This window comes from Triturus cristatus, chromosome 3_2, assembly GCF_964204655.1.
Source record: "Triturus cristatus chromosome 3_2, aTriCri1.1, whole genome shotgun sequence".
NCBI lineage: Eukaryota > Metazoa > Chordata > Amphibia > Caudata > Salamandridae > Triturus > Triturus cristatus.
Genome location: NC_140584.1, coordinates 1,138,556,629 through 1,138,574,411, shown reverse-complemented (window position 1 = coordinate 1,138,574,411; position 17,783 = coordinate 1,138,556,629). Strand labels below are relative to the sequence as shown.

The following is a 17,783-nucleotide window of genomic DNA, read 5'->3' as shown; positions in this document are numbered from 1 at the left end:
ATACAATCGGAGTTCCGCCAGGGTCAACACTATCTCCGGCGTTATTTAATCTATACGTAGAACCACTCACGGATTTATTTAAAAAAAGCGAACATTTCTTTTCACATGTACGCAGATGACACTCAGCTGTACATCAAAGTCACATCGACAGAAGAGATAAATACCATGAACCCGGAACTAGTGAGAACCCTCCAATGGCTAACCATCAACCACCTGAAGCTAAACCCTCAGAAAACCGAATTCCTGCTGATTACGCCCCAGAAAATGAAATCAAATATAGAAGAATGGGCCAACCTAATCACGGCTCTAAAGTGTACTCCGAAGATTGTTGACTCTACTAAGTCTCTGGGAATTATTCTGGACAAAAATCTGAACATGTTAGCACATATCAAAACGATGGCAAAAAATGCCTGTTTCCATTTAAGCTACCTTAGAAAATTAAAACCAATCTTAGTTAAGACGGATCTCAAAACAGCAGTTCAGGCACTGGTCATATCAAGGATAGAGTATGGTTGCACATCTCTGGCTGGGCCTCCCAAGATCTCAACAGCCCCACTGAAAGCCTGTCTTAATGCAGCCACAAGACTAATATCTGGATCCAAAAAATTCGACCACATCTCTCCTCATTTGAAAGCACTCAACTGGTTGCCCTTCGAAGCAAGAATTCAATTCAAGTTGGCATGCATCACTGACAAAGCGATACATTACAAATCACAAGGTTAACTAACCCAGTCACTCTATCAGGAGGGTGCCGGTTTTCCAGGAGCCACTCAGACCTACTACTGAAACCGGCTCACTTTTGTAAGAAAAGAACTTATGACCGAGCGTTCTCAGGGGCAGCTCCTAGAATCTGGAACGCTCTCCCCCCTAACATTAGAAGAATCCCATCCATCGCAGCATTCAAAAAGAAAGCAAAATCATTCTATATGAGGAAATATCTCCCTTAATTTTCAACAGTATAGCTGTTGTCTACGGACCGGTCATGACTGTTTTCTTGCAACCTCTCCTCATTCATTAACCTGTTGTGGGTTTGTATATATGTATTTTAAGCTTAGTGTTTAGAGCTAGTCATGGTACAATAACTGATGACTTGGTAACATATAAGGTTTTGTTTGTGGATATGCAACTGTAAAGCGCTCCGATACTCTATGCAGGGTCATGTTCGTGCTATAGAAAACACCAAATAAATAAAAAATAAAAAATTGCTTGGCAGGCCTTTCCTCTACACACTTTTGAAGGGGACCATTACACTGATGCCTCACTCTTGATGTGGGGTGCTCACCTCAACTATATGACTGTTCAGGTTACTTGGAACCTACAATATGTGGGTAGCCATATCAACTATGTGGAGCTCTTGGTCATCCTTCTGGCCCTTTGAGCTTTCGTGAAGCTCCTTTGAGGCAAAATAGTCCTTCTAAAAACAGACCATATGAGAGCTATGTATTGCACCCAAATGTAGAGGAAATCAAATGAATTTGCAAATGCCCCAATTGTCTGCACATATTGAAATATGCCGTTTTTACAACACTAGCCAAAATCAGCAGATAGGAAACACATTTGAATCAATTATTTTTTTTTAAAGGACTCTCGCCTACTAGGGTTTTCAGTGACATGCTTCATCATGGAGTACTCACCCAAATACATTCTGTATCTGGGCTCTCTTATGTGATAGAGCAGCAGTTATACAGTTGTAAGTGGAGCATTTGCTAAGGAAAGAAATCAAATATATGGACCTGCTAAGCAGAACATATCAAAAAGTCTATGTATTGGAGTTTGGACCCATAAGTCCTACAAAGGTACCTTGCCAGTAGTACAATCCGAACATTGATTTGTTTGTCACCCTGCAAAATGACTAAACTTCACCGCTAAGACACAGTCTATGTACTGCAGATGAACTGATTTAGGATATTTACTTCTTCTTTTCCTCCTCTCCCTCGTATTCCATATGTGGTGAAGCTAATGAGGCAAATGGCCATTACCTTAATCTGACAGGCACCGACTTGAGCCAGGCAACCATGGGTACTGTATTCTCCTTGAGATGTCTTTGAGCCCACACAAACAGCAGCTTAGGCTGGACCTTTTTACTCCGCATCTGGGTCAGCTCTGGCATCCACACTCCAGGTAACTAATTCTATCGATCAGGCACGTTAAGTCCACGTTACCTTAATCTCCGAAAGGAGTACATGCAAATCCTGTGCGATATGTGTAACCCCACCATGTGCACTTATTATGCAGGCAAGTAGAAATGGTTTGTCACCGACTATTCAACAATCAAATAGCCCCCCCACCCCCACCTAAAGTCTCTGTGCAAGACATCTGCTGCCTCTTAAATTTGAAAAAAGCTGAATTAGCACACCATTCCATCCCTTTAAATTTGCAGTGGTGAAAACAGAGAGCCTTTGTCCCTCTTTAAAAAATACCTTTCGTTAAGGCCTCAATGGGGGATGCAAGAGGGATACCACAGAGAGTGCATCCAGCCTGTTTGGAACCTAAATGTGATTTACATGGGTCCACCTTTTGAACCACTCTTCTCTTGTGATACAGTTCTTGTCTTGGAAGGTGGCCTATTTAGTGTCGATTACCTTTTATTTATTCTTTGCAATGGGTCAGTGAGCTATAGGAATTAACCACAGAGGAAAACTTTATCCAGGTCCCTACGGTTAGAGTGGACCTTGTATCTAACCCTCAAATTCCTCTCAAAGGCAGTTTCTCCATTTTATGTCATCAAAACTATTGAGCTGCCTACCTTTGTCTCGTGACCAGAATCAATAGCACAGTGTGCATTACTTATACCCAGACGTCAGACTGGATCAGGATTTTTTTTTGTGAGCAGTACCCCTGCGCACTAGTAGGTGTTGTAGTTCGGCTGTGGGTGGAGTCGTCTGTTTCATCCGCGCTGGAAGTGATGTACGTGATGGCTATGTAGGCGCCACCTAGGGTGCTGATGCAGGTCTTTTTTTTTTTTTTTTTTTATCCATGCCAGTCAGCGCAGATCCAGAGAAGAGCTATCCCTTAGTCATATTTTGACCAAACCTTTTTGGCTTCTGTTGAAGCCTTGTTGAGGTTTTGCCCCCGGATGTTGCAGGATGTCATCAAGGAAGGCCGGCTTCTAGCTCTGTGGCTCAAGTCACCGATCGATGTTGATGGACCTGCAACTTGTATGCCTCTAGTTCCTTGAGTGCGACCACGACCCAAAGGCCTGCGCAGATTGCCACGCCATGAACCCAGTGCCCTTGCGGGAGTGATCCCTCAAACTCCGGGCGGCTTGACGTGCATGTGGTGACAGTCAAGGCCCCAGTCGAGAGTTAGGTCTCAGGAGCGGTTGCGGAGTCAGAGATCCTCGTCACATTAGAAGTTGTCGGGCTACTCAGGTAAGTTGCACCACCACAAGAAGTCGTTAACGAAGAGATCTTTGCCCAAATATGTCGGTTGCCGAGACGAGGGAGCGTCCAATTTCAAGGCCTTGGGTGTCTTGGTTCATCCCAGAGTTTCCTGGAGCGACCCCCACCCAACTAAGAGACTTCCATGAGGCCATGCCGATGTCGACCGTCCTGGCACCGCTGCCACCCTCCCCCATTCTTATCCCCCACCCCGACCCGAAGCCGGAGTGATAGCGTCCAATGCCGACTGGAGCCATGCCTTCCAGGCCAGAGCCTCGGCCCTATTCTTATGGCTAGGACTCTGGGAGGAATGGGAAGAGTTGCTGGACCCTGAGGAATACCAGCCTTATGACACGCTGGACTGTTGTGAGGATCTGGGTGCAGCCAGTGGACTAAACACTTTTCCAGGTATTGATGATTTCTCCCTGTCCCCCCTACCGCGATGATGGTGAGGAGGGCGGCCAAGGTTCTGGACATCAGCTTGCACTCATTGGCAGACAAGACAAATGTCTTGACAGAAGTGCTTCAGCCGGGAGTGTCCCCATCAGAACCACTTCTCTCTTTTAATAAGGCACTAACTGACGTCTTGCTTAGCACAGGGGCTCCTGTGAACTGGGCTATTGCCTGCTGCCCTGCTCCAGGGGACCCAAACTCCCTCACACAACACCCCGCCCCTGAGAGCGTGGTGGTCCAAGCCTCCACCTACCACGTATATCCTGGTGCATTTCCAACTGCACCATCGGATGGGGAATACAAGAGGCTGGATACCTTAGATAAGAAGGTACTTTCTTCCACCAACCTGGCACTGCGGTCCGTGAACACTGTGTGCCTTTTGGTCCACTATTCCCACGCTCTGTGTGATATGGTTGCACAGGTGCTGCCAACTGTCCTGGAGGAAGCCCAGGCCTTACTCTCCCAGGCTGTTGTAGACAGGAGGCACGTGGCTAAGTTCATGATACGATGTGGACTAGTCATGGGCGATTCACTGACCCGAGCGGTTTTATCCAGAATGGCTTTACAACACCATTCCTGGTTGAGGACGACTGGCTTTTCTGGGGATGTCCAAGCATCGCTTATGGACATGCCCTTTGATAGCTCTCGTCTCTCGCGCTGGAGCTCTTTAAGTACAGCAGGGCTATGGCCAGGTCTTTGGGTCGCATCTATATTTCTCCAGCCACTGCGCATTCCTTACAGCCTGTGCTGGACCGAGGACATGGTACCCACAGGCCCCGTGAGATGGCCAGCCAACCGTCGGCTTAGATAACGCTGAACCCTCCCCTCTCACCCCCCAGCAGCCTCCAAACCCACCTAATCTATCCTCTTACCATCATGGACACCCAGTGGGTGGTAGGTTCACCATCACCTGGCCCTCTGGCGGTCCATGACATCAGACAGGTGGGTTTTTCAGATTGTCGGAAGGGGCTACTCACTCCCCTTTGTAATCATTCCTCCCCCATGCCACCAACTTGCAACTGACTGACGGAGGATCACCTATCGCTTTTCTGCCAGGAAGTGAAGGCTCTCTTGGTCCAGGGAGCCATTGAGAGGGTCCTGATGCCAGAAGCAGGTCTTGGTTGTTGTTCCCAATACTTTCTGGTGCTCAAAAAGGACAAAGGCCTTTGTCCAATCCTAGACCTGAACCCTCTGAATTTCTTCCTCAAGGAGAAGTTCAAAATGCTCATGCTTGCTCAGATCCTGTCTGCCGTTAACCCGGGAGACTGGATGGTAGCATTGGACTTGCAGGACGTATACTTTCATATCCCCGTCCTGCCTGCCCACAGGCGTTACCTGAGGTTCACAGTAGGCCACAAGCATTTTCAGTTTGCTCTTCTTACCTTTGGCCTCACCAGCACCCCTTGGATGTTCACCAAGGTGATGGTGGTGGTTGCAGCTCATCTGCGGAGATCAGGGATGCCAGTCTTCCCCGATCACAACGACTGGCTGTTGAATGCGTCTCGCCCCAGGCTGTCATCTACCACCTCCAGACTACGGTGGACCTCCTGCACTCGCGGAGGTTCATTATCAATATGTCGAAGTAACACCAGACTCCCTTTCAAACGCTCCCTTTCATCAGAGCTGCTGGACACTGTGCAGTTTCAGGCTTATTCTCCTGAAGAGCGAGTCAAGGATATTCAGGCTATGATACCGATGTTTCAGTCTCTATCTTGGATTTTGGTGAGACTGATTCTGAGGCCCCTGGGCCTCATTGTTTCCTTTATCCTGCTGGGTACATATGCCCGCTGGCATATTTGGGCACTGCAGTGGAACCAATAGACGCAGCATCTGGGGATTCTTTCCGACATGGCCCTGATCTTGGATGGAACTGCACAGGACCTGCAGTGGCGGCTTACGAACTGTGATTGGGTCAGCAGCAGATGCCTCTCCAACCGAATCTCACAATGATGACAGAGGCTTCACTCCGGGGATGGGGCGGACATCTGGGAGAGGAGAAAATCAGAGGACTCTGGTCTCTGGCAGAATCTGGACTCCACATCAACCTGTAGGAGCTGCGAGCGAGCCGATTGGCATTGAAAGTCTTTCTACCCTCCATCAAGAGAAGGCTAGTGAAAATGTTCAGACAACACCACTTTCATGTGGTACTGCAGCAGATAGGCCGGAGTGGGGGCGTGGACCCTATGTCAAGAGGTCCTGTGATTGGAACAGCAGGCATATCCATGGTGGTTCAACACCTTGTGGGCTCTGAGTGCCAGAGAGGACAAACTCAGGCAAATTGCCTAGCAGATCACAAATGGCGTCTCCATCAGGAGGTGGTGCAAGTCCTCTTTCAACAGTGGTGAGAGCCTTAGTTAGATCTGTTCGCCACCGCCAAGAACGCGCAATGTTAGCAGTTCTGCATGCTGGAGTTTCCAAGGCGGAGACGCTTTTCATCTTGAGCGCAGCTCAGGCCTTCTCTACGCCTTTCCGCCTATACCACTCCTCCCCAGAGTTCTTAAGAAGATCATGGCTCTGGACTGGGCACGGAGAGTTTGGTATCCCTAGCTGTTGAGCATGGCCATCGATCCACCAATCGGGTTGTTCCTTCGGGAGGATTTTCTGTTGCAGCAGCGGGGGAGTGTCCTCCACCCGAACCTGTCAACTCTTCACCTTCTTGTGTGGAAATTGAGCCGCAAGAGTTGACCGCTTTCGACGTTCCTCCCGAAGTGTGTAATGTTATCTTGCCAGCCAGGCATTCCTCCACGAAGACAGTATACGCCTGCCATTGAGAAAAATCTGTGGCATGGTGTACAGAAAGACCGATCGATCCTCCTTCTTCCCCTCTTCCCCCCACCTTTCTCATGTTCTCCTTTTCATCCTTCCTCTTTTCCAGCAGAGCTCTGCTCTGGGTACTCTCTCTGCTATTGTTTCTTTTTTGCAGTTGCGTGACTAGCCATCTCTCTTCAAATCCCCTATTGTAAATAGATGCTTGAGAGGTTTGCAACATTTATTTCCACCTGTGCCTTTCATTGTATCCCAGTGGGTTCTCAGTCTCGTCCTCACTTTTCGGCCTTTCTCATGGCTATAACTTCTGCCCGGAGGGTCAGTGAGCTCTGAGCTTTATCACCCAAGCCACTCTACTTCAAGGTCTACGTACAAAAGCTTCCTTTCTACCAAAAGTGGACACTTCCTTTCACAAAGGCCAATACATCACTCTGCCTACCTTTTACAAGCATCCCTCCAAGGAAGAGGAGCAACTTCACCCACAGAACCCATAAAGAGCACAGTTGTTCTACCTTGACTGCACACGAGAGTTCTGGGTGGACGACCAACTCTTCATGGGGTATATTGGAGCAAAGAAACGACTGGCTGTGCAGAAGCGGACCATCTCCAGATGGAATATGCTCTGTATCAAGATCTGCTATGCAGTAGCTAAGAAGCAACCCCCTGAGCGTTTGCTTGCTCACTTCACCAGAGCAAAAGCTGCGATAACTACATTAGCACTCGTCGTCTGGTCCTGGACATCCGACAGACAGTAATGTGAGCGTCCTTGCACACGTTCAGAAAGCACTACTGCCTGGACAGTCAGGTCCATAGAGATGGGCATTTTGTCCTTTCGGTCCTGCATGATTTCCTCGTATGAAATTGGTCTGCGGACCCTCCTCCGGAGATGGTATTTCTTGGTTATCTATTCTAAGGTAAGGAATCCGCAGCTAGAAGTCTCTAGCAGATGAACAAGTTACTTCACTTTGGTAACACCTTCTCTGGTGGACTTGAATTATGCCACCTACCAGCACCCAGGGGTACTGATCACCTACAAATGTCTGGATCAAAGCTGTCGCCAAGGGATAATTCTAAGGTAAGGAATATGCGGCTAGATAGGGTCTCTACTAGATAAGGCGCCACTGAAGGTAAGTTACTAGTTCATTAAGAGGTATTGACAAAACAAAGCAACTGTTGTAGACTGTGCTAAGTTGCACACGGAACACCGCTATCTCTAAGGCTGCCATTGGTTCTGTCTATGTCACATGCATCCAACCATATGCCAAAGCCAAGCACATACACTGCATGTGCCCCAAAAGCACATTCCCTGTTCAAGAAAGGCTTTACTTTGTTCTTTGAAAGAATCCTTTTGCTGACATCTGTAATGCTGCAATTTGGTCAACACCACAAACGTTTAATAATGACTATTCTGTGGGTGTGCATGCCTCACAGCATACATTTTTTGGTCAGACTGTATTAAGAAACGTGTTTCAAATATCTGATTCATCTGCTCGCTAGCCACGACTTTGGGACAAAACTGCTTTTAAGTCTGTAGGGAGCATGTGTATCTACAGCAACACATACTTGTAATCATTTTATGTAGCAAGTAGTGCTGTAGATTGACATGTGCCGACTCTCCTCCCTGGAAGCCAGTAATTATAACAGATGTTTTCCTATCAATTTAGTTAGGTTCTACAACGCACACTGTGCTATCTTTGACGATGCACACCATTACTACTACTCGCCCTCCGAAGATAAAATGGTCTGACCTAGAACCTTTCTCCTGGTGCGTTGTAGACTGAGGAGGGAATCACACCGGGTCTTGTGACTTGAATACAACTTCCAAACATTCTGTCCCAACTCTAGGTGGCAGGTACATGCAAAGCAAGTGAATCTACAGCACTGCTTTCTACGAACAGATGGTCTCCAGGAAAGTAACATTTTCCTCCTGGTCAATACATAGTCTTCCCACAGGTTCCTCACCGCCCTTCTCATTGAGCTAGTGCCACGATTATTACTATTCCAAGTTATGCTGATATTTTATGTTCTGTATTTATTGCTAGTGTCAGTCTTTACTGCTCTCCGAACGCCACAGTAGGGTGCTGAAAAATAAATGTAACTGATGCCAGCGCATACTCTGGTGGCATCACGTCCACAGGTGCTGCTGAAATCACGTGACCCTGCCTGATTGTGCTGGAGAGTAATTTCTAGGAACAAACGATTTTTGGGACAGTCAGAAGCTTCGAAGGAGTATTTATTAGGTGATGAATCTGCGGTAAGCTTATGAATGCATCAGAAATATTTGGACCTAATGCACGTTTGATTGTTCCATTGAACATCTTGTATTTAAGACGGACCAAAGAAAAAGAATTTTGTCTCGTAAGTATGTCCTCATGTATTAAACATTTCGAAATTGTATCACAGTTACTGGTTGTACATGCTGCGATAGTTCTCCTTCTATGTCCCTAGTTGTATGTGCCATTCACTTCAGTATAGCACTTTTATATAAACTATTTAATTCAGTCTTGCTAATATGTTATCCCTCATTTAGTCAATATTTTTGATATTGCATCATTGTTACTTTGAAGTGTATTTATAATTGCAACTACTCCTTATAAATATTGGAATATCTCGTAGTACAATAGCTTTTGGTACTACATTCTTATTGCTTATTACTAGGGCACTTGGCATTGGGCACAACCATTAGGTCTTGGTTTAATGTGGCAATACATGAATAGCATTCATGCCTGTTTTTGTATGTGTTGCTACATTAAAGCCAGGTCTCTTCACTTTGACAATGATTGGTATTCATATTGTGCAGTTAACCAAATCTGCAAGTGAGGTTCGATAGTGAAAGGATGAGATTCACAAGCGCAGATCTTATGATTTGCAAGTCTGTATATGCTGATCAGATTGCCAAAAAGTTGCATTTGTAAATTCTGGATATATTAATAATATGTTAAGAATGTTAGTTACTATAGTGAGAAATATAGTTCAGAATACCTATAATGATCTTCAAAGAATAAAAAAAAGAAATCACTATTAAGTGCATTTCTGTGAATATTATTAACTCTATGGACACTGCTATGGAGCACCACTTCAGTGAGGAGCCATGTTGAGACAAGAATGCCTGGCATAGTAATCTGGTGCGTACCCCTGCCCTGCCTGACCCAGCTGCTTGTGATGTCTGGTATTCTAACGATCTTTGGACAGGCTCACATCCTTATTTACTGTGTGTGTCATTTCACTCTGTGGCCTTTTGACTGATGTGATAAGGGTTCTGAGACCTGGAGGGGCACACCACACATGCCCTCTAGTTGACTCATGTCCTGAGCTGGCAAAATTGAACTGTAGTGGCAGCTATCATTTTCATAATCCTATCACAAAATACTTTTTTCTCTGCTGCAGGTGGAGTGTGGCGCCTACTGGTCCCACTTGTATGAAGTTTCGCTTGTATGAGACACCTAGACACTATCACAGGCATCCAGTTTGCATGTCGAGGGAGTGTTTGAAGCTTGCATGGTAGCAAGACTCGATGTGGTGTACATTTGCGGATATCAACAGGATCTTTTGGACTTCTAGCTTTCTATGGCACAACATGGAGGTTGTGATATAGCCTCCCGAGAATGGAAGTATATTGCCTGCATTCTCAAGCTGAAAGATGTAGCACTAGACTCTGACGTGTGGAAAGATAGTGACGGTGCTGCCTTTTAGAAATTCTGTGGTGACCTTTTATCAGGTGATTTCTGATTAGTCCTTCCTGAGTGCTTCCATTTGGATTAGTGGTGGGGGAAGTGGGATATGTCAGCAGATTCTCTTGTTACTGCGAGGGAAGCTTCTAGAGAGGGCCTGCTCTTTTGTTTCTCATCAAATTCTTTCACAGGAAGGCTGATGACAGCCAGATTTCACATGTTATCATGCTCATGTTGTTGGTACTCCTGCAATAAGCCAGCATCATCACTACTTTCTGTGAGAGCTGTCACCTTTGCAAAGAATGTGTATGTACTTCAGAAAGCGATACAAAAGGGGGTGGTGATGGAAGGAGCATCAGAACCAATCAAACACTCACACCCAGTCAACAGATCTGGGTATGATCCATCACCGTTCTTTAGCCCACTCTGCCACCCCAGTTCAGACATGGCCATATGCAAATCAGTCTGACCCTGTGCCTCATGGGAACAGTCCAGCCCGAACTGCCAAGCCATGACTTCCCTGGACCGGAAACAAGCTTCCTAGGACCGGTTTCTGGCATTTCAGCCGTCTTCAGCCAGGCTTGCCTGAATCCAGTGGCAAAGTGAGCAAGGGACTCGCGTCTGAGCATACCCTGCCAACTTATGGCGAACAAAGCGGTACAGTGAGCAAGAGACTCACGTCTGAGCATACCCTGCCAACTTATGGCGAACAAAGCGGTACAAAAGTACCGCTTTGTTCGCCATGTCTGAACTGGGGTGGCAGAGTGGGCTAAAGAATGGTGATGGATCAAACCCAGATCTGTTTACTGGGTGTGAGTGTTTGATTGGTTTTGATGCTCCGTCCATCACCAGCCCCTTTTGTACCGCTGTACTTCAGAAAGAACATGAAATATTAAAAGGATCTACACCAAACTGGTTCCTGGGCATTATTATTGTGATCAACAGCCTGTGTTTTAGGGTCAGCCCCAAACTGCTGCACTTTGTTCCTATTATAAGTAATTTAGGACCAAGGAACGGCTAGTGGCTGTTTGAAAGACAGTCTCCTAGAGGTGATGGTACATCACCTAAAGATTGCACTTCTTGCTGAAAGAGCTGTGGGTCTCCTGGTGACCTGGGAATCTGCCTGACCTGCTGAGAACTGGGAGAAGCTTGGCTGACCCCACAGACACTGACTGCCTTAGGAGGAAGACGCCTAGCTCGGAACAAGGGTGGTTCAGAAGAGCAGACAAGTTGTCGGAGAGTAACAGAAGTTAATCTGAGTTTGACCGAGGGTCTGTGCATTCCTGATTTATTTTTGCGCTCAAGCAGCGCAAGTTGAATCAACTCATCTAAATGAACACCCGCCACACCCGATGTGCTTTCTCGAGGGACCACCTTCAGAGGATGAAAAAAGACTTGTTCGGACTCAATCTTCTGCTCAGCAACCTGAAACAAAGGATGGAAGCCAAGCTAACGGAATACTTTGACCTGCCCAATCGGATTGAAGCTAACTGCCGCAGAACCTCTGCACCCGCTGGCGTGTCTGTGAGGTTGTGGCTAGCGTCCTTCCACTTATGCCTAATAAGAGCCTGACATCAGGTAACGCTTTTGTCAGAGTTTAACATGGTCCGATAGTCTTGCTAAAGATGTATTTGGGATCTGTGCTCAACAATAACATTATTTAAAGAAAATTGTCTAATAATGGAAATAGGAACTGACCTACGGGTGTCAGAATCCAACAAAACAGCACATCTGCAGCCATAATTAGCCACTAGCCTGAGAGACTTCCTTTCCGACACCACAAGGATACCATTGCTCAGGGACTTATAACAATGCAAGAATAAAATAGTTAAGACATTTAAGAACGTTACACGATTAATCTATTAAAATTAAACTCTGAACAAGGCCGAAGCCTGATAAAATCACTGGATTACCTCCGGATGATGTGGGCTTAAATATTTACAGCACGAAGTCTGGAATAAAAGAAAACTTGCTTGGAGAAATCTTAAAACTATTTTTATTCAACAACTATAACACATGGTTATCTGTGAGCATCAGTTTAAATTCGTGTCTGTTCTTTGACTGTTTGATTTCTGAGAATCAAGTCCAACACTATATCCCCCCAAAAAGCCTTTGAGAGCTTGCCCTCGCTACCCGGAGAGTGAAGTGCAGAAAGGTGCAGCTAGCCTTGTTTGTGGAGTTGTGGTAGGACACCAGAGTCAAATGTCCCCTTGTGCCACAGTTGGCCCAGCTTGAACTTAAGCCCTCCGAACAGGGTCAGCCAAGCCAAAAGTACAAACCATGAATGTATCTTCTTTTTTCCTGTGGCTTATGCAGCTGACTCTGTACCATCTAGACCACAGGCTTGGATGGTTCAGTCTTATAGGTGTATTTATACCTATGTATACCTATCCTTCTGTTTACAGTGCAGTTCACTTTTGAGAAACAGATATATTATTTGTCTGCCATTGCTTCTTGTCCTCTACTGACTACCAGCTAAACAGAAAACTAAAACCTGAAGGATTTGGCTATAGATGCACTGTATCTTTACATAACTAAAAGTTATGTTCATGATGTCAGCCATCAAGAGCGTCTTAAGGCCATTGAATCTATTGTGGGCTCCACATTTAAAAATCTAGCAGGTCTTTAAGTTGCCACTAATTAAATTCTTTTTTTTCTTAAATCCTCTTAACTTTTTCATTTTTCTGTTAAAAGCCTTTCATTCTTTGATGCTGTTTGTTCAAATTATTTCTCAACTTCTCTCCCCTGCAGGCCGAAAAACGTTTCCAAGAGCAAGGAGAACCCATGGCAACAACTTCCGGTCTCCAGTTAGTTTCAGCCCTACCGATCACTCCTTGAGCACAAGCAGTGGAAGCAGTATTTTTAGTCCAGAGTATGAGGATAACCGATTGAGGAGAAGAGGGAGTGACATAGACAATCCAACCTTGACCGTCATGGACATCAGCCCACCGAGCCGATGTACGTATGAAGTGGTAGTAACATATTGCCCGAACATTCGAAATTGGTGGTTTAGGATATAAGGATTGAGGCTACCTGTTCTATTTCAGAAGGTTTTATGAGCATTTCTAGGAAAATAATTATAAACACACTTCAAAACTGAAAAACAGTACTGGGTAGCAAAAATTTGTTTTATGATAATGCTTTAATTAAATAATTTGTATCTAACATTTCTTGTCTTTTAAAAAAAACTTTAATTATATAGCTCATCCATTTTGCTGTACTAATGGAATTTTCCACACAAAAATTAAGAAAATAATTGAGGGCAATATAAAATCACTTTCGGGGGAGTTCCAAGTGTAACTTTCTTTAAAACCTGGTATTTGCTGCCAGCTCGTGCTCTCTCCCTCTTTTGTTATTTAAATGATACACATACTCCCACAGAAGTATCTGAAATCTTTTAATAAGTGTTGCACGTTTCTGATTATAGGTTACAAAGTAGTGTGATGGTTAAATTTGTCTGATATCTTGCTAGACCTCAGAGAACTGTAGGAGCATTGCTGAATGATGCAGGATTTATTTCTCAGTCTGTGGGCTTGATTTCTGAATACATAGAAAAAGTGTATAGCTATCTATCTAGCTATCTAAATTTTTCAACTATGGTCCAGGTTTGTGTAAAATAGGGCAAGCATTATTTAGTTTTACATATGGCTACACTTCACACCTCATAAGTATTAAAAACAAACCCTGTGTAATTATCCCCAAGCACTTTTTGTGGAGAGAAAGGCCTTGGATAATGCAGCGCTTTACCTCTTTTTAATCTTTTACTAATCAATAAATTGCATATCTTAAAAGAAAATGCAGTAGAAAATAGACAAGTATTGAATAGAAGTATACTGCTTACACATCAGGTCCTAAATGAACAGTGATTATAATGCAAAACCTATAAAGCACTCAAGTTTTCCTGTTATGGAAAGGTGCATGTACCATAACTCAGTCCCCAGCAGTGCGCCCCTCATGACCTCACTCATAACATCACTGATGCCCTTAGGTGACATTATTGATATCACTGTTGGCATCATTGGCTGGCTTATTGGGGTAATTAAAGATGTCTGTTGAATTTTAATTATAATGTTGAGAATTTATGTTGAACATTCAGTGTTGAGCATTCATTCCAGGCAGTGAGTAATTGTTGTCTAAGTTCCCCAATTTCTTTACTCTTGTAATTCTTTTTGTGCGTGCTAATGAATACCTTTCACAGTGCAACTCTTGTCTACACCTGATTTAAGGGCAAGCACAGCAAAAACGACGTGGAACGACCTATACTCTCATCCAATTCTATCTGGCCTCAGTTTATATACCTTAAGTATATCCAATGCAAAAAGGTGCAGCACTATAAAATGTAATATACATATGCATCTTCACGTTATATCGGCTTTTTTCGAGCCGATATAACGTGAAGATACAGGTTGCTGGTTATCATGCCACTGCTGAGTCTTTGAATTTTATGGAAGCGTTCCGAACATTGGAATTTTAAACTGTAGAATTGCACGACCATCTATTGAAATTGATGCCATACTGTGAAGCCCTGAAGAAGTCTCTTTGGGAGACGAAACGCGTTGGTTATGATAATTTGTTCATGGAACATTAAAGAGAAATCATTTTAAGAAAAATAAAGAGACACCACTTCAAGAAACACACACCTTGGATCTGGCTGTTTTCTTGTGTGCTAATTGTCTTTTGAACTTTAATATGACATATGTATATTACATTTTATAGTGCTGAACCTTTTTTGCATTGAATATTGTTGTAGGACTGGTTCCTATTGTGAGGAACATAGAGGGGAGTGTTCCTTGGTTTCGTGCACTATTTAACATCTCGACACATCATTCATTTGTTGGGTGCGGCTTCAAATAGCCTCTACCCTCAGCTTTTTGGTTCTTACCTTAAGTATATCCGTTTGAGGCATTCTTCTATTTTGTATGGCTCTTGAGATACCGCAACAATATTGCTATTCGATCACTAAATCTACCAAGTGGATGCCCTAAACCAGTGGTTCCCAAACTTTTGACTTCTGGGGACCCCCACTTAATCATTACTGGAACCCGGGGACACCAACTGAATCATTATTCGAATCTGGGGACACCCCCACGAGTCATTACTAGAAGCCAGAGACCCTGGCCTATGCAATGTTGATGATTTGAACCGCAAAACAATACACAAAAATACTGAAACAATTATTCATCAAATAAATACACAAATTACACATTTTATTTAATTAGCAAACACATTTAAATTTAAAAAAAATCAAAATGTAGTTTTAATAGAATGGTTGGAGCTTTTCTAAATTCAATTGAGGCCACTCATCATCCGTACTATATACAGTTTGATGCACCTGCACTGCTCTCACGAATCAAACTGAGGATATAATTACATTTTTAGCCTCCAGTTTCAAATTCCTTCACATTTACAGTATGTTTTAAAATGTCCAATTGTACATTTAGCATGTTTATATATACACTTTATTAGTCTGTTAATATGATTTGATTTTCAAAGTAGTCGTGGACCCCCTGAGGAGGCTTCACGGACCCCCAGGGGTCCCCGGACCCCAGTTTGGGAACCACTGCCCTCAACATCAGATATGTCCTCAACATTGAAAGATTCCTACATGTTGAAAAGGCCTCAACGTCTTAAATGTCTTTCTTCCTGTGGCCTTTGATGTCAACTGGATGTTAGGGGTACAATAAACCAGATACCTTCTTGCAACCAAAAAAGGCTGGAACAAATTGTTTTGTTATGGAAGCATGGCCATATTATGAGAAGGCCAACCTCCATTGAATAAGGGATTCACTTAGCTATTAATCGGCAAACTGTGTTGTCATACGGATATGGCACTTAATGGAAACAGTCCCACATTGCTTTGACATTCAAATCCCAAAGGACAGCCTGAAAAAAGAGGCACCTCTACCCGCTCCACAGGACTGCAATGTTAGAAGACAACAATTTGCTTGTGTGCTACATGGCCAAAACACTATTTATCTAAGAAGACTGCTCCGCCAGATGATCATTCCTTAAAAGAACTGAGACACTAGAGACAACATATCTCACCCACAGAGTAATATGTCCATTTTCCTCCCAAAAATTGCAGCTCTGATGTGCACATATTGCCTTTATCTTGTTCACAAGTAGAAGACTAAAATATACAGACATTTTCCTGCTGCTTTCTAGAGTGACTGTGAGGTAGGATTACTGGATTAACTTCGAAAATCGAAACTAAGCGATCCTCCTGTACAAGAGAAAAATATGTACAAGTTCTATGTGAGGGGTTCTAAAGCACCACAGAAGCATATTCAAAGGATAAATGTGGGAAAAGGTCCCAAAAAGGCTCTAAAAATAAAAATCACACTGGCCTGCCTCATCTTCAACTGAGTGCGACGTATTGAAGAAAAAGCCTTAAATACCAACTATGCTCCACTTTTCCTAAGAGAAACCAGGCAAAATCATTAACAGCTCTCCAGTTTACTACACCTTTGGTGTTTTCGTTGACAAAGAATCCTAAGACCATTCAAGATATCCATAGTAAGTAATTTATGAACAGCATACTCTATGTATATATGCTTTGTGTCCTGTATTGCACATGCATGCTACTATCGTGGTACACATGTTAATTCACAGCACACAAACGTATGTGTAAAAAAGACGGGTGTTGTGCCTTTCAGACACATGGAGGAGGAACCTCTCCTTTGGTCCCACACTTTTGTGAGAGAAGAGGTATCATAATCAAATCAATAAACACATAAGGTGATAAAATGTAATCATTGTATAGCATGTCTTATACATCCACATCATCCGAGCAATAACATGCCTATTCAGTAGTTGATTTATATATAGGAGTAATAAGCCCCCTCAGTTGTCTTTTCCATTAGTCATATCCTGATTATTTGATGGTATCTTTCAAGTTGAAGCCTTACATGTCGTAACCTATTCATAGTTGTTATATATCTATATGCCTTGTGTAAAAAGGCCAGGTCATTCCCACCTGTAGTCATGAGTATTATATGGCCCATGTTAAAGTGCAACATTATTTTTTGTTTTGTCTACATCTACTAACTGTAGTTTTTTTTCATGAGGCTTTCTTTCTCAGGTAAGTGACCCTTTGACCTCTGTTGCTGGTATTTCTATGCAAACTACAGCAAAACGCTGTTTTTTAGAGCTGTGATCGCACTTCATAGGCAAATCCATATCCTATTCATTCTCTTGCTGGCACATATTCACAGGTATCTCGAAAGACAACTGCTAGGTAATAGCCTGATGTGATGTTGTCATCTCTTGCCAATTTTTAACAAAGATTGTAAGAAATGCTTTACACATGTAGTACCACACATTATTAATCATGACCAAAATCCAGTGGCACCCACCACTTATTCTAGCCAACCCTGATGCGTACCACACTTCAATTGAAGGCGGAGCCACCATACTTATTAGGCCCTGTACCCGCCCACAGGCCTAACGACGTCAAGGTACAGGTCCCTGTGGCTGACCTAACAGCTGCTGCCGGTGCTCTATGTTGTTGTAC

General features: G+C 43.9%; 1 protein-coding gene across 1 annotated transcript in view; it reads left to right on the top strand.

The window, feature by feature from the left end:
• The window catches only part of MAP3K2 (mitogen-activated protein kinase kinase kinase 2), a 473,685-nt gene that overhangs the window by 272,276 nt on the left and 183,626 nt on the right, over window positions 1-17,783 (top strand). Inside the window, exon 12 of the mRNA XM_085649955.1 lies at window positions 13,022-13,228. Coding sequence (XP_085506081.1) covers window positions 13,022-13,228 — 207 coding nt within the window. The remainder of the gene's footprint in view (window positions 1-13,021; window positions 13,229-17,783) is intronic.